At 35.8% G+C, this 18372-nt stretch overlaps 1 protein-coding gene across 2 annotated transcripts in view; it reads left to right on the forward strand.

Annotated features, from left to right (window-relative positions):
- CFAP69 (cilia and flagella associated protein 69) overlaps nt 1-18372 on the forward strand; it is an 80248-nt gene that overhangs the window by 49197 nt on the left and 12679 nt on the right. For both annotated transcript variants that reach the window (XM_007504988.3, XM_001377927.5), the window contains exons 16-22: nt 1892-1973; nt 4128-4320; nt 7188-7325; nt 11217-11293; nt 13918-14115; nt 15980-16066; nt 17686-17790. In XM_007504988.3, the coding sequence (XP_007505050.2) occupies nt 1892-1973; nt 4128-4320; nt 7188-7325; nt 11217-11293; nt 13918-14115; nt 15980-16066; nt 17686-17790 (880 nt within the window). The remainder of the gene's footprint in view (nt 1-1891; nt 1974-4127; nt 4321-7187; nt 7326-11216; nt 11294-13917; nt 14116-15979; nt 16067-17685; nt 17791-18372) is intronic.

Raw genomic sequence — 18372 nt, forward strand, 5'->3', positions numbered from 1 at the left:
TCCAAATTGCCATCTAGAATGGTTGGATCAATTCACAACTCCACCAGCAATGAATTAATGTCCCTACTTTGCCACATCCCCTCCAGCATTTATTACTTTCCTTTTCTGTCATGTTAGCCAGTTTGCTAGGTATGAAGTGGTACCTCAGAGTTGTGTTGATTTGTATTTCTCTAATTATAAGAGATTAGAACACTATTTCATGTGCTTATTGATAGTTTTTATTTCTTTATATAAAAATTACCTATTCATGTCCCTTGCCCATTTATCAATTGAGGAATGGCTTGCTTTTTTGTATAATTGATTTAGCTTCTTATAAATTTGAGTAATTAGACCTTTGTCAAAGGTTTTTGTTATAAAGATTTTTTCCCAATGTGTTGCTTCCCTTCTAATTTTGATTGCATCAGTTTTATTTGTACGAAACCTTTTTAATTTAATATAATCAAAAATTTTTTTTGCATTTTGTAATATTTTCTAACTTTTACTTGATCTTAAAATCTTTCCTTTCCCAAAGATCTGACAGGTATACTATCCTATGTTAACCTAATTTACCTATAGTTTTCTTCTTTATATTCAAGTCATTCACCCATTCTGAGTTTATCTTAGTGTAGGGTGTGAGGTGTTGATCCAAAACTAATCTCTCCCACACTCCAATTTTCCCAGCAGTTTTTATCAAATAGTGGATTTTTGTTCCCAAAGCTGGGATCTTTGGATTTATCATAGACTGTCTTGCTGAGGTCACTTACCCCAAGTCTATTCCACTGATTCTCCCTTTTGTCTCTTAGCCAATACAATATTGCTTTGATGACCACTGCTTTGTAGTACAGTTTAAGATCTGGTACTACTAGGCCCCCTTCCTTCATTTTTTTTTTCATTATTTCCTTGGATATTCTTGATCTTTTGTTCTTCCAAATGAACTTTGTTATGGTTTTTTCTAATTCAGTAAAAAAGTTTTTTGGTAGTTCAATGGTTATGGCACTAAATAAGTAAATTATTTTGTGTAGGATTATCATTTTTATTATGTTAGCTCGTCCTACCCATGAGCAATTAATGTTTTTCCAATTATTTAGATCTAGTTTTAATTGTGTGGAAAGTGTTTTGTAGTTGTGTTAATAGAGTTCCTGTGTTTGTCTCGACAGATATTCCTAAGCATTTTATATTGTCTAGGGTGATTTTAAATGGAATTTCTCTTTCTAACTCTTGCTGCCAGGATATGTTGGAAGATTATACTATCTTCACAGGGGGGTAAAGGTTAGTTTGACCAACAAAGGTAGTGTGCCCTTTCCAGTCCTTTCTCTGACTTCCAAGGAGATGTATTAAAAAGTCCAGGACACTGAGCAGCTCACTGCCAAGCCTAGAGACAGGAGGTCCTGGACTCAGATCTGTCTTAGATATATCTAAGCTGTGTGACCCTGGGCAACTCACTTAGCCCCAAATGCCTAGCCCTGACCACTCTTCTACTTTGGAACTTATATCTTTTAAGACAAATGGTAAGGGTTTAAAAAAAAAGTCTAGGATACTGTCAGACCTACTACCTATCAGATTCACTCTAAAATGTATCTCTTTTACCTTTTGAAACAAAAACAGGCATTCTTTTAAACTAATACGTACATAATTATGTTTTGCCAATGAATTGTGACAGTGAGACCAGGCTCCCCTTTATGTGCCTACAGTCATTGTGATTAATATATCTTAAGAAAGTAAATATTATTTTTAAAGATAAATATACTTATCATTTTGATACATTAAAAGCACTGTGTATCACCTACATCCACATTTTATTTTTATATTTTGAGAACATAAAGTCTTTGGCTTAAGTGAATGATTTAAATTTCATTTGGAATACCTATTAAATGAACAAAATATACCATAAATTATGTTTGTGTCTATTTAGGTGCTGCATTTTGGGATGTTATACCTTGGAAGACTACTTTCTTGAAAAAGAAGGCATTTTTCTACTTTTGGATCTGTTAGCTGTAAGTATTAAAATAATAATAACAACTACTAAAATTTATATAGTACTTAGTGTGTCAAGCACTGTGCTCAGTTCTTTACACTTCCCTCATTTGGTCCTCACAAAAACCTTGAATGGTAGGTGCTATTATTATCCCCATTTTTCAAATGAGGAAACTGAGGTAAAATGGCCTAAGATAATAGCCAGTAAATGACTAAAGTCAAATATGAACTCAGATCTGCCTGGCTACAGACCTGGCTTTCTATCCACTGTCCCTCCCAAAAGTTAGAAGTATAAAACAAAAAAATGTATCTAGATATGCTCTGAAAGTATTGCTCATGGGTTTTTTCCATCCAAGATATGAAATTTTTAAGGACTGAATTGTACTTAGAAAAAAATACTTCAGAGCTAAATCCATTTTGTATGACTATTACGTGCCGTGATTCAGTAATCCTTTGTTTGAAAATGAATAGAAGTAGTAGGGAGAAGCACCCCACAGAAAAGAGAGCTGTGTGCATTAGCTGTGGCAGTGAATTCAGAGACGCCCATTGGCCCAAGAATGATTTCCCACCAGTCTCATGGCTGCTTTTATTTGATGAAGATGAAAAGGAAATCTAAAATCTGCCTTAACTATTTCCACTACCGCTAGAATTTCATGGAACACAAATTCCTTTCTTATATGTCTAGAGCCAGTTTGATTTATGAATTTTACAAAAGATAAATATACATTTGGGGGATAAATATAAATAGTATGTTAATTTTGAATACATTTTAAAACTGACCAAGTAATTTCCATTTTTATTCTGTTGAAAAACTAGTATGAAGGGTATATAATTATTATCAATATGTAGAGAATGTCAATATTGTTAATATTTGGCTTAAAGAATTTTATTTTTTAAATCCTTATCTTTTCTCTTAGAATAAATACTGTATATTGGTTCTAAGACACAAGAGCAGTAATAGGGGTTAACTGGTTTACTCAGGGTCACACAACTAGGAAGTGTCCGAGGTCATATTTGAACCCAGGTCTTTGTGCCTGGCTCTCAATCCACTGAACCACCTAGTTGTCTCTAAGATAAGTTTTTTTTTTAAGAATTTTTTAAAGTGGAAAAAAAATGTCTCCTTAAGACTTTCTCACTGAATTGTATCCATAGAACTGCCACATTTGGCTGAGCCTCACTATTCATGACTCCTATCAGTTTAAAATTTTGTGTTCTCTCCTGGGAAAGGAACATGAGCTTTCTTTTTAAACTGTATGAAGGAAAGTGAGCAGAGGCTAATCAAGTAGAAGTAAGGAAAAAATCATGAGAAAGTATAGCTTTTAAAATGAGGTTAATGAGAATGAAACACTGACCAGAAAATGGTAGCAAGTGGAATATTTGTCTATATTGGACCATAGAAATGGGTGAGAGAAAACCAACCACTTAGTGCTTGCTAGGGGAATTAAAGGACTCAGTTTTATCAACTGGTCCAAGTAATCCTGGAGACCGACTCATTCTAAACGAAATTACAAGAGAATTCACATTAAAATACTTTCTTTAAGTTGTAATAAATACATGGGTCTATGTTGTGTGTGTGTTTATATATATATATATATATATATATATATACACATGTATATATAATACATATGGCATATATACTCCAAAGCAAATGGCATTTTATTATCAGCTGATCATCTCGTTCTCTCCTCAGTAAGAAAATCTCTGTAAGCAAATTAATAGTCTAAAGTTTTATAGTAAATGGAGTTTGTATAGTTAGGCATAAGTCCAATACCAGTCAAAGTACCTGATTTTTGCTCCTATGACATTTAACAGAGGATTAGCATTTAGAGCTGGAAAGGGGTCTTAGAGATCATCTAAAATAACCCCTTTTTATCTTAAAGATAGTGAAATTAGAATCCCAATTTAATGCCTTAACCAAAACCCCACAAGAGTATCCCAAAGTTTAATCTGAATTATGATTTATCTCTCTCCAACTTTTACATGTTTGGATGTATTTTCCATTGTACTGTATGCATTATGTCTGCCCATTTAAACAGATTATCCCTTATATTGCTTAATTGAATTCTTCCTATCTTTAAGAAAAGGGATTAGAAAAACAATACAGAAACATGTCTCTTTGATTCTAAGGGCAATGTTTCTTTCAACCTTTTTTTCTCTCTCTTTTTCTTAAGTTAAACAAAAAAAACTTCTGTAATCTCATTCTTGGAATAATGGTGGAATTTTGTGACAATCCCAAAACCTCTGTTCATGTTAATACTTGGAGAGGAAAGAAAGACCAAACAGCTGCCAATCTCTTAATTAAATTGTGGAGAGAAGAAGAAAAAATCTTAGGAGTAAAACGTGATGAAGATGGGAAGATAATTGGTAAATATAAGCATATTCATAACAATGAATGGATTAAAGCAAAATGAACAAAACAGACATTTTGGGAACAGAGTGGCTCAAAAGTATCAGAAAAATATCAAGGAGCTTCAGCCTTGATAGGGATGAGTTGAAAATACAATAAAATCTTCCTGCCAAATGGTTAGCAGAAGCCCCCAGTTATAGGGAAATCACTTTTACTAGTTCCTTGTAGAGGTGTTTGTTGTTTTTCCAAGTTTTCTCCCTTAAAGAAGACCAAATCACCCTTGTTATTATTGTTGTTATTATTAACCTTTGTGTTGATTTCAGCTCCCCCATCTTGTAGATGAAGAAACTAATAGTAATAATTGCTCAAACTTTTGTTTGAGTTTTAAAGTTTGTAAGGTTCTCCTTCCAACAATGTTGTAGATAGGAAATATAAATATTATCACTTTATATGAATGGCAAGTCTCAAAGAGCTTCAGCCACTAAGTATCAGAGGCAAGTTCAAACCCGACTCTTCTAACTCAGAAGTCTAGTATACTCCCCACAATACTACCTTGTTGAATAAAAAGTCATTTATTATGAGTGTTTCCCCTAAATAACCCTCAATGAATGTGTTAATGGAACCCCCCAAAATCACCTCTGTTGTAGCTAGCATATGCTGAAAATTTATATTAGATCCTGAGCGATATGGCACAAGCCCCAAGGACCAATCAACTTGACACCAGAGCTGGACTCCTCATCAGGCTCCTTTTCTTGTTTAAACCCTTACCTTCTTTCTTAGAATCAATACTAATTTTCTGTTCCCAGGCAGAAAAGCCATACTGACTAGGTAGTTGGGTTAAGTGACTTGCCCAGGGTCACACAGCTACGAAGTGTCTGAAGGCAGATTTGAACCCAGGACTTCACATTTCTCAGCCCGGCTATCAATCGACTGAGCCATCCAGCTTCCCCCAATTGAATCCTATTTTTCTGTTGACTTACATTGTTGCTTCAGCTATGTTTTATTATCATTTTAAATTTATTTTAAATATGTCATTGAATCCCAATATCATTACTTTAGATTTTTTTATTCCTGTGATCTCCCTGAAAATTACTACATATCTTCAACTTCTTTATCATGTAATAAATGACAAATAAGTCATCAATTCATTAGAGAAGTTGAATTCTTTAAGGAATCTCTTGGGAAAGGATGAATTGTTTCACAAAAACCTCTTACTTGATTTGGTTTATAAGTTTAACAAATGCATTTATATTATATTCTAGCAATATAATATAAATGCATTTATATTATATTCTATTAATATAGTAACCCAGACTCTAGTTTTACAAAGTAAAACTGGAACTAAGTATTATTGCCTAGCGATTGCTTGCCTTAATAGATTAGAAAGTACTTTACACATAGTTTGTACTAAATGCTGAAGCATATTAAAAATCTTATAAGTGAATATAAGTTCAAAGGAACATGAGAATACCTTAAAATAATTTTTTCTCTTTAGTTTACTATTGCCTGTGAAGCAATGCTTCCATGACTAATTTATGCACATGAAAGTTTGAATCATACAATTGTAGGTTTGTACGTTTCCTCAGAAGTCATCTTGTGCAAATCCAACCCTAGTTACAAATTATTTTTGCAATATCTCCAACAAACCTCTAAGCATTAGACAGTTTTTCTCACATTGAGCTGGAATTTGCCCAATTACAATTGGGCAAAAAAAGCTTCCATTCATTCTCCTAAATCTCTTCTCCAATTACAAATCAAGGAGGTTTAATCCCTCTCCCCCAAGACAACCTTTCATACATTTGAACACTGCTGTCATCTCCTTCCCTTGTTGTTTTGTCTCTCAGCTAAACATCCCCAGTTCCTCCCACAGATTCCTACCAATAGTTTCTAGCCTGAATAACCTCAGGACCCCTGGGCCTTACTGCCCACCCAATGCTGAACCTTTTAGGTTTCTGGGCCCTTCCAGCTGCCCTGCAGCTGAACTCTCTGTCTGGTATTGTCTGCCCAGTGAAAGCAGGACCTCCTTGAAAACAAGGGATTCTCAAGATTTTTCTTTTTGTATTCCCACTACTTAGCACAGCCCTGGGTATATAATAAGCACTTGATAGATTTCTTTTCATCCATGCATCCATTCATTCCTTTCACTCTCCAGGTTGCTTCTCCCTGGGCAAAATCATGCTTTTAAAAGCAAGCTACACTTTGTCCCCATTCCTCTATTACCAGAAATCTCACATTGATAAAATAAAGATTAATGACATGTACTATATAGTTCATTAATGATATCCCACTATATATGTGTGTGTATAGATATATGTATGCATGTTTCCTAACAATCTTTTTAGTATCATCGTTTTGTTTAAACTCTAATTACTCTAGTTATTTATTTTAAACTGGAAATTATTTCCCCTAACAGACTTTGAGTTCCTCCTTTTAATATTGCAAGTTAATCATCATCTTTACTACTTTTTATTTTTGAATTACTGAATTATAGAATAATTTTATTTATATTATAGCACACAAAAAACAAAAGATAAAATGTCATTCTTAATCTGAAATTATTTAAGAAGTATCAGAATTAAACTAGGTAGTTCTGTGAAAGTGCCCATTTAAGTAAAATTATTTCAAAATCAGTTTCATGTTTTAAAGAATGAAAATAAAAATTCTCAGATTTTCTCCTGAGTACTGAAAAAAAAAAACTGAGTAGTAATGCTGTAAAAAAGTTAACAAGAATACTGACTTAAAATTTTATTTTTGTTATGTATGTATACTATTACTCTATTAAGTAAATTAATCTATTAAATAAATTAAATTTCACAAGAAAGTAGATATTTACTCTAATAATTGTAATTCTCTTGTTTTATTTTCCATGATACTCAACATTCAGATGCAAAGAAGCCTCTGATTACTAGCTTTCAAGAAGACCAAAAAATCATTCCAATGCCTGCCAGCTGTCCTACTACTTCAATCATGGAGGTGTCTGAAAACATCAGAGCAAAAATTTATGCTGTATTAGGCAAACTAGGTAAGAAGTTAGCCATTAACATGGCCAAATGGTATAAAACATTGCATAAAATCACAATCCATGGCATTTATATATTGGTCCAGTAACTGTTTTACCCTCGTCTCAGTCCATTGCTATCCCCATTGTTTCATGATTCCCTGGAAGAGCTGCTGAAATATTGTGCAGTCATTTGTGTTTGCAATTCCTCCCTCTCTCCCTCTCCATCTCCTCTCTCTCTCTTCATCTACCCCTTGACTTCTCTCCCTCCTCCTTACTCCTCCTGACATTCTACCAAGGTCTCTGCTTTCCAATAGTTATGGGCCCAGACCCTTTTAAGTCCCTGGTGGGTTAGCCCTTCAAACTCATTTCTATCTGTCCTGATTTGTTCTCTCCCCCCAAATTAGAATGTCAGCTCTTTGAACTCACGGACAGTCTCACCTTTGTTTCAGTAGAATTTATAATCAAAAGGGTAAGTTGAAGCAGGCTTTTCCAAGCAAAGTTACATTTTTTAAATGAAGGTGCTGCCCACCAATAAAGTGGATGTCTTGGCCCCCTGAATAGCCCAAAGACCCCAAATTGGAGATACAGTACACTGTGCAGAACAGAGAATGGAACAAAAGTCATCACTTTGGTTAGAAGATTGGGTAACATCATGGATTTAGGAAATTATGCTTGGTTACATTAAGCAAAGTGGCCCAGGCCTCTCTGTCTCTAAGGAATGCCTTTGGGAATTTATGGGGTCCAGCTGCATCTCAAGGTCCTAGACAGGAGCTCCAGACTCTAAGGCACCCAGCATAAGATAAGGCCACCTGAAACTGACAAACTGGAGGGGCTTGGACAGGACAAGGTCAGCTTGTCCTGCTGCTCAAGATGGCACAGAGATACCATTCAGCGCCTCAGCACTGAAGTAATGCGAAGTAACAAGCCTCCCTTGGCAGGCCTGATTTACAGGTGTTACTGAGATAATAGTTCCCATGCTCTGAGTGTTCATGGGAGAGCCATAGCTTATAGAGCCAGCCACAGAGAGGAAGACTGAACTTTTGAACTTAGGAGCTGTTTTGCCCAGAAACAAAAAGAAGAATTTGGTCTGTTACATAAAATATGAACTATGGTTACAGGATAGAATCACTTACAAAGTGGAATAAAATACTAATAGAATTGAATATACAGTAACAAATCTATATCTACTTCTTTTGATTCATTACAGGCCCCCCAAATTTCTGAACCAGGTTTGGAGATAGAGGGCCATGACTTAATCAGTTACAGGACAAAATCAATTACTTGTAAATAGGATCAATAAGAAAATGATACAGGAACAATTCTTATCTTTTCAACTTACAGTTAATACAGCCCTTAGAAAATTATAAACTCTTATTAAGTGCTTTTTCATCCTATCATCTTCTATCTAATTGTACTGTCATCTAACCCCTATCCATCTTTTCCAAAGAGTAGCATTCAAAATTTTGTCAAATGCTTTGATGATAGCAATAGAAATTGTCTATAGCATTCCTTATTCTGCCAGTCTGCCAAACATGGTTTAAAAAAGGAAAATGAAATGTCTTCCTTCCACCATCAATTTGTATAACCATTCCATCTATGCAGATCAACAAGTCTGTTCCATATCTTCTTCCTTTCCTTTTATAGAAAACTACACAATGGCCACTTTTTTGTTCTCCTTAGTTTTAACATTGGACACTTCTTATAGGGCCATGCTGTGCTTAACAATTGTTTTCATCTTCTGTACATTTAATTAAATCTAAATTTCTCAGTGAGTGCCTCATTTGTGTGGACCATCCACAAAGGTCTCTTTAGGCCACTTTACCTTTTCCTTCTCATTAGAATTGTTTTTCTTTATGCCTTGGGATTTCCAGTTTTGACAGCGTACAGGGCTGACTTTCTCTCTAGACTTTTTATATATAGAATGCTCCCTCTCTTTTTGCTGAACTCTTTGAAATCTGCTCTCCCAAAACCTAGGATGCATGCCAAATTATTCCTGACTTTCTTTTCTTTTCTAGAACAAATTCTTATATACAAGGATCTCTTTCCCCCCAAATTCCCACTATTTTAATCCTAGCACTAGTTCCTCCTTGTCAGAAAATCAAATTCCAAAAAGGATTTATCCTTCCTAGTTCCTTTTGAGTGGTACTAGTCCAGGAAATTATTAGCTGACTTTCTGCCTTTGGCAGAAAGGTAGCCACTTTCCTACTTTATCAAGTCTCTGAGTTAGACCAATGATCTCCTTCATCTAATTCCCTTTTTTGTTCAGGTGGTCCATACCCTCATGACAATACCATTTCTTCTTCCGCTTCCACTGACCTTCACCATTCTTGTCCCTTCTGGTTCCTAACATTCCTCAGAGTGGGCATCTCATCCCACCTTGGTGGCCATCCTCTTTGGCACAGCCCTTCAAATCTGAGCCATTCACTCATGCCCTTTAGCAAGCGGTCAGAAGGTATTTGGTGTAGAAGGTACCACATGAGTATTCTTAATATGTATTATACCTCACAACTCCTTTTGATTATCTTCTTTTAAATAAATTAGTCACATGACATACATGAAGCTCATCTCAAGTCTCCTTGATATCTCTGCAGTCCAATTCATCTCCTTGTGGTAGACTCTCCCATTCATCTTCCTTTTTCAGGAAATAGGATAAGGGAGAAAGGGCTCTTCTGAGAGCCTCCCTGGGCACACCTGCTGCATACAGTGTTACTCTGCCTCCTAGATATCAAGTCTTGTCTTTAGCCACAATTTTCTGACTTGTCTTTTCCCCATTGCCCAATATCTATTAAATGGACACTTTCCTTTCACTATTGCTTCTCTCCCCATGATATTCTATGCCATGGTATTCCACTATATTTGAGCCATTACCTTAGACTTCCCTTCTTTATATGTTCAGCTGGCTGCTAGGACAGCTCCTCGCCCTCCATCTTACCTCCTCTCCTCTGTTCTCAGCAAATTAACCCTTTATTTTCCAGTGTAGTTGGGCCAGCTTATCCTGAAGCTCAGATGCATGAAGCCCCCAACAAATACCCCCATGCTCCATCTTCCCCTGACCCAACCATAGACAGCCTTCTGCACTTATCCTACGTGTCCCCCCACGTAGACTGTCCTCTCCTGGAGCGTAGGGACCCTTTCCTTTTATCCCACTCAGACTCAGTACCCAGCAAAGCATTCAACTGAATCTGAATAAGTCAGTAATGTGTCTTTAATTCACTATATTGCATTGCAGAAGCTAAACTGAGGGAGCCTTCTTCTGTAGAGACTTTCACAGCTTTGGCCCTACCCTCATGAATCTGCCATTCTATTAGGGAGAATTTCTCAATTCTTAAAAAAAAAAAAACAATAAGATGAGTTTAGCAATCATAATAATAATAGGGAACAATAGTACCATGCCAGTGGAGATTCCTTACCAGCTGGGGAGCTTGCTTGTTCATTCTATTCAATTATGGACTAATAGAAACTTAGAGATGGAAGGAACCTTTGACATCATCTGATCCACCTCCTTCATTTTCCACATGAACATGCTGAGGCCCAGAGTGACATGGGGATTCACATACAGAACAGATATTCAAATCCAGGGTCTCTGATCCCAAAGTCAGCCAACAGGTCAACAAAAGTCTTTTTTATACTGTGAAGCTACCACACCCTCTTCCTCTTCTAAATTAGCTCAGAAATGTTCTCTTATTTAAAAAGTAAACAACCAAGCAGAAAGGATACTTCTTCCCTCTGCAGTTACTGTAGAATAAACACAGATTCATGGGCCTAACAGTCACAGAAGGAAAGTGTTAATAAATTGAGTTGTGGCCAAAAGTGGCTAGCTGCCAACATTCATTTCGGTGAAAAGTAGATGTTTTTCTAATATCTCTCCTGCTGTTAAAGTAATTCTTTTTTTTTTTTATAAACTTCGTTTAGATTTTGAAAATCTACCAGGCTTGTCTGCTGAAGATTTTGTCACGCTCTGTGTCATACATAGATATCTTGATTTTAAAGTGAGTATATGCTCTTAATGATTTTATAAGTAATGTGCTGTGTAAAAGTCAGCACTATGAGGGGCCTACTGGTACCTCTGAGTACTTTATGTTGGTGATATGGGTGTACCACACACTTAGCTTCCATAGAGGATTTGATATTGTTATAGAAATATATTTAGATTTGTTTACACTCTCTTCATTCAGATTAATGATTTATATAAGGATATAGAACATTTATATACAAAAATTCAAAAGGCAATTTTAGACTTGTTACAAAGTTTTTTTAAATAAGTTTTTTATTAAAATGATGTGGGCTTTTTTACATCACCATGGTTCCCACCCCCACCCCCATCCCTCTCCAAGAGAGCCATCTCCTAAAACAATTCATATTTTTATGACAAAAATAAAAGAGAAAAAAGAGAGAAAAAAACAGCCCAACTGCTCAGGGCATCAGAGAAGTCGGAGAATGTTTACCATGTGTAGCACCTACAGAACCGCTGCAGTCTCTTCTTCCTAAATAATTTTGCAACATTCACTTTGGATCTTTTTTTTCTGAAGCTTCTTTCTGACTGTGTTGTAGTCTTTGAGGGTATTGTTTTCTTGGTTCTACGTCCATCATGCTAGATCAGTTCACAGAGATATTCCTGTGTTTCCATTTATCCCATTCATTATTCCTTATAGCACAAAAGATCCCCTTATATTCACGTACCACAATTTGTTTAGCCATTCCCTGATTGATGGGCATCTGTTTCCAATTCACTGCTATCACAAAAGTGCTGCTATATATCTATTTTGGTGTATCCATGGGGAATTTCCTGTTGCCAATGCCCTCTCTAGGGGATAAGCTAGCAATGGAATATTTAGAAGCATCTAGGTGGCACAGTAGGTGGAGCGCCAGGCCTAGAGTCAGATTCATCTTCCTGAATTCAAATCTGGCCTCAGTCACTAGATATCTGACCCTAAGCAAGTCACTTAACCCAAATGGAGTCACAAAGAGTCAGAAGTGATTGAAACAACAAAAGAAAATGAATATTGGGTCAAGGAGTATTGATATTTTAGTCATTTTATTTTATTTCAATCTCAATTCAGTTTCAGATAATTTCAAATTTATTTCCAACATGGTCATACAGACTTATATCTCCAACAACCAGGTACTAGGGTGCCTGTCTTCTCTCAACCCCTTCAACATAGACTTTTCCATTCTTTCATCATCTTTATCAGTTGGCATGAAAATCTCAGGATTTTTGATTTTTGGATTTTATTGTTGCTTAGTCATTTTCAATTGTTTCCAACTCTTTGTGACCCCTTTTTTGGTTTTCTTGGCAAATATACTGGAGTGATTTGCCATTTCCTTCTCCAATTCATTTTATAGATAAGGAAACTGGGGCAAACAAAATTAAGTGATGTGCCCACGGTCACACAGCTGTGAGTGTTTGAGGCTGAGTTTGAACTCAGGTCTGCCTCAAGGCCTGCACTCACTAAGCCATCCAACTGCCTAGTTTGGATTTTCAATTCTGTTATTATTACTAATTGTGATAATAGTGATTTTGATTAATAACATTGAGAGTGATTTGGAGCATTCTTTCAACTATCTTTTAAATAATTTGCAGTTCTTCTTTTGAGAACAGTTTGTTCTGATCTGTTGATACACATATTGGAAAATGGTTTTTGGTCATCCCTGTAGCTGGTTGGATTTGTTCTTTTTTTTTTTTAATGCCTCTGAACAGTCAGTAGTTGGAATTAAGTTTTAAAAAGCCTTCAATGGTTACACATTCTTTATTTAATGAATGGACAAAAATAATCAATTTCAGTATTTTGCTATCACCTCACTTTTTCTTTCTTTCCCTTCCTTATTACATAGTTGTTGTTGCTGTTGTTGTTTTGTAAAATAAGTACTCCTAAGGTACTAGAAAATTTTTTGGTGATCCTATAAATGTTCTCCTTTTCTAAGCAAATCTGGGCAACTTGTTCCTTTAACACTCCCCATCAGTTTTAGAAGATTAAAATTACATTTAATTCCTGAATTGATGTGACTTTTATCTTAATTTAAGTAAATTTCCTAATATTCAACAAGAGCAAGTAAGGAATGCCTTATGAATAATTCACTCTCCTGGTTAGTGTAGACACATTTCTCCATAGCTCAGAAGGAAGCAAGTGATGAGCACCCTACAAATGATCCTTCCTATATCTACCTTCATTTAGTCCAGGGCCCAACTATCACTGATGATCTGGGAAGTGGAATCAAAGCAACAGAAGGCAGATCAATGACTAGTTTCTCCTACAACACAGAAAATAGTGAGGATCATGAACCAGAAGGCAATGACAGTTAGGTTGGATTAAGAGTTAAGTGGCTAAGAAAAAACCAAACGACAATGGAGTTATGTGGCTGTGCTTTGAGTTATTCAGTTGACCCTATGCAAACCATTTAATACGTGGTACCCCCCATCTCTTACAAATAGATGCCTACTAAATCGATAAATGCCATAAAAGTACCTACTATTCCCAAGAGGTAATAAAATAACATCTGAGTAAGAACAGAATATTATAGCTAAGGGGTCAATTCCCTAACGTGATCTAGAATCAAATGGGATAAATTCGAGCATTTATTTATACTCACTATAAGGTTTAATGTCTTATAAAAGATTGGGGAGATATGGAATGAAATAAATGAAGAAATAAGAGTTGAACAATTCAGACCCGTCAGTGCTGATAAAGAGACACTGGAAGCTATTACGGAAGCTTCGGAAAACATTGGGAAAATGGTGGTGGCGCTGCAGAATGAGATGGTTGAAAGCCAACGAAACCAAGACATGAACAGTGAACAGAAAGATTATATGAAGGTGAGCTAGAGAGGATGTCAATAGTAAAAGTCCACACGACTCATAAACCCGTCAATGCAGAGAAGCTTTACTGAAACTATAGAAGAAAGTTTGCTTACTTTGCAAGTACTTTTGGCTTTTTTTCTAAGTCATTCCTCAGGGTTGCAGGTAAAGCTTTGGAGTTAAAAACTGTAGCTTCAGTTCCTCCTATCAATTTCATTTTCTAACAAAACTATAACTGAAGCTCTTCAATCTTTCTTTTCTTTAGTTATAAAAGGGAGATAAAAAATTTAAGTGCAATAGTACATCAGAATTCAAAAAAGCTCCAGCTTTCATAAACTATAGAGACCAAAAAAAAAAAAACCTCTGGGAGGGGGGAGGGAAAGAAAATGATTCATGTAAACATGGAAAATATTTTAAAAATAAATTTTTTTAAACTATAGAGACAAAGTTGGAGAATATCCATGAATGATGGATCATATTGGCTATGGCCACAGATATTTCCAGAATACTGTTGACATTTGAGGCCTCCCTGGATTTGCTTGAGTTCTTTTATTAACTGCATCATCTGAAAAATCACTTTAATTTCATATGCTTGGATTCCATTGTACAATAAAGATAATATTTGTCATGTACCAAAAGAATACCCAGAGATATGATAATTAATCATAGAAATATGTAAAATGCTTTAACTGAGAAGTTAAGGAACTTTTCATCTTAAAAATGCAACTAAAACTAATCAAATTATGATTACACCACCACTAGTTTTATGATTATCCAACTGGTGAATCTTTTGCCAAGTTCCCTGGCTTTGCTTTGACATTCTTTAGTTTAATAAATATCACATGAATAAATGAATTTCCATGCCCCTGAATAGTGGATATCCAGAGCTATTTTTTAAGGAGTAGTCAGTTGCAATAAGGGAATCAGTTGTATAGATGAACAATTATAATACAAATTAAAGGATATGAACAAAGATCTGGGAGAAATTCAAAAGGTGATATGTATGATGCACTAGAAAAGGCATGTGATTTGGACCTAAGAGAACTCAGTTCAAATTTTGACTCCAACACTTATTCACTTGGTGACCCCAGGAAAGTCATATAACCCTTGAGTTTTATCTTAAGAAACTTTTCTTTCAGGGGCAGCCAGGTTTCTTGGTGGATAGAAGGCCGGACCTGGAGATGGGGGGTTCTGGGTTCAAATATGGCCTCATGGCCTTCCTAGCCGTGTTATCCTGAGCAAATCATTTAACCCTCATCTCCTAGCCCTTGCTGTTCTTCTGCCTTGGAATCAATAAGAAAAAGAAAGAAACCCTTGTTTTTTTCTGTGAAATGAGGATGATAATTGTTCCACGTGGCTCACAGCATTTTTATGAGGAAAGTGCTTGAAAGCCTGAAATTGTTATATAAAAGTGATGATGCTATTATCTTCATTCAACAAGTATTGATTAAGCACATAGACCCTGTCAAAGAAAATGGAAGGAAAAAAGTCCATACTGAGCAATCAGACTTGCTTTTAAAAGACCGTGATGATTATAAAAGCAATCTTATCATTTTATACCATATCCCTTCAATTGGCGATTCAAAATGTGAACTGTTCATATCTTAAGCATACAGAAAACAAAGGGATTTTTTTCATTGGAAACTTAATTCTATCTTTTATAATGAGCGGTATAGTTCTTTTAGTCATTTTGTAAATTGCCTGAAAATTTACCTTGCTGAGAAAGAGTTGCCTCCCTCACAATCTAGGGCTTTCTAAGTAAATACTTTGTCCTCAATTCAGACACCAAGAACAATATTCCTTGACCTCACATAGAAATATTTTAAAATAAAAAGTATACATATGTTTTAAATTAATCTTTTAAAAATATATCTAATTACAGATACATGCCACTCATAAGCAAAGAGACATGGCTAATAAATCTTGGGGGAAATACTTGGCTAGAACATCAAATTCTAAAGCTTTAAAGGTAAGATTTTGGAAGAATTATGTTAGCCTAAGAAGCAATTATATTCATTTAAATACTAATCTGACTGCAAAAGCAATATTTTTCCTATTTCTGGTAGTATATATACACACACACATACACACACATATATATATATATATATGTTTATATATATATTTAGCTAGAGCAGAGCAGAGCTGACAAAATGTGGAATTTTCCTCTTTCACCAGAAAGTTCCATGAGTTTGATGGAATTTATGTATCAGAGGGAAATACAAATGGCCTCCCTGGCCCTGAGAGGATTTTATATATATACATATATATAAACTTCCAAGGCAAGATATGGTAAAAGCATTAGTGAGAGAGCATGAGGGATAGAAATCTTATATGGCTGTTACCTTGTCACACTCCTGCATCCAATTCATCAGTGAGCTAGCTTTTCTGCAAAAATCATTGAGGTGAGGGTTAGAGATCAGGAACAGCTTTTCCACATTAGCCTGCCTCTCTGATGGCTGGTTATTTCCATGATCACAAAAAGAAGGCATTCAGGGAAGCAGGGTACAGAGACTAGAAGGGAAAAGCTAATCCCCCTTTTTGCTTCGCTTCTCTTATTGGAAAGCAAAGGCCAGGCAGCACAATTCAGAGAATGGTGTGTGTTGGAGGAATAAGTGAGGAAATCACCTCAGAGGAAATAACTTCAGAAATGTGTCTTTTATTTTCTTTTATACCTTTTTGTTTCAATTTTGGGAGATACTTTATTCAACACCGCAGACCCATCACCTGCTACGAGATTGCCAATATCAATGACTTGCCAAGAAATACAGGTCTAGTCCAAATATTGATATATTTTTTTAAAAAAGCACTAAGGGTGCAAGGAGCTCTCAGGTGTACCTCATCTGGGGAAATGGCCCCTCTAATCTTAGTTGCAAATCAGCCCCAGCTGTTCTTTTCAGTTTTGTGAAACAATCCAGAGGAGGTAGCATCTGGTTCCCCAGGCCAGTCCCTGCCTTCTCTCACCATCTCACCTTTTCTAGTGATTGTTGAGTTTTAGTATGATCACAGTAAACTATACAATTTATTACATTTTAATTAGCTTTAGGAACATCCTATCAATGAATGCAAAATGGTATAAAAATTGACATGAATAGATTTAGTCCATGAATTGAGCCAGATTCCCCCAGGCCTACCCTACACTGTGATTTTAAGCTAGTTATCTCTACAAAGGGCATTCACTTTTTCAGATTACTCAGCCTTACTTAATACATTAAAGATGAAACTCTCTAATATAATCCTAATGACTTTAGAACTTTCAGAGGTGCCTAATGAACAGCCATAGGATAAATCTGACTTATATAAAATATAGGCTTGAGGGCAGCTCAGTGGATTGAGAACCTGGGTTAGAGACAGAAGGTCCTGGGTTCAAATGTGGCCTCAGATACTTACTAGCTGTGTGACCCTGGCAAGTCACTTAACCCCCACTGCCTAGCCCTTCCCACTCTTCTCCCTTAGAACCTATACACAGTATTGTATATAAGGGTTTAAAATAAATAAATAAAATATAGGCTGCCATTCTGAGCACATGCTATAGAAATTTGTCTTGTTTTCTTTTTTTTTTTAACTTTACCTTTTCCATATATTCAGAAAACCAAAAAGCTTCAGGAAAAGGCTATTGAGTCTTCTCGAGCCAAAGGACAACTGCAGAATGCCATAGTTCACTCAACAGACATCAAGGGCCTGAATGTAACAGTAAGATTTTTCTCCCTTAATTTAAGGAACCTGTTTTCTTCTGTAGATTTAGGCAAACAAGTTAACAGTGACTTCTGGACTGATTTGCACTTTGCTGATTTTCTTTTCTGATCTCACAAAGGCCAGATTTGTTCCCCTCTGGAGCACACCCCTCCCCCAATTGAGATTACAAGAGTAGCTAGTGGTGATCTCACAGAAGAAGTGGGATCCATCTATGAGACTTTTCTTTGATGACATACTTCCTCAATATCCTACGTAGACCCATTGTTTTGATGATGCAGAAGCAAAATTTTAAATCAGCATATCATCCTTTTGATGTACAATGGTTGTTAGCAATGTTTTTCTCCAAAATAAGCCTTAGCTGACATTTTCATTGAAAACATAACTATCGTGTTTTAAAACAATAATTGCATCAGTAATTCACATGTATGTGATGCTTTCCATTCACTAGCTGATAGCAATCCAATCCAACCCATTATTCACGTAGCTGCCCAAATGATATTCCTAAAGCCCAGATAGGACCTACTCAGAAAGTTCCAGGGATGCCTTATGGCCTCTTGTGTGGAGAATAAGCTCCACTAT

Source organism: Monodelphis domestica, chromosome 5 (assembly GCF_027887165.1).
Source record: "Monodelphis domestica isolate mMonDom1 chromosome 5, mMonDom1.pri, whole genome shotgun sequence".
Taxonomy (NCBI): Eukaryota; Metazoa; Chordata; class Mammalia; order Didelphimorphia; family Didelphidae; genus Monodelphis; species Monodelphis domestica.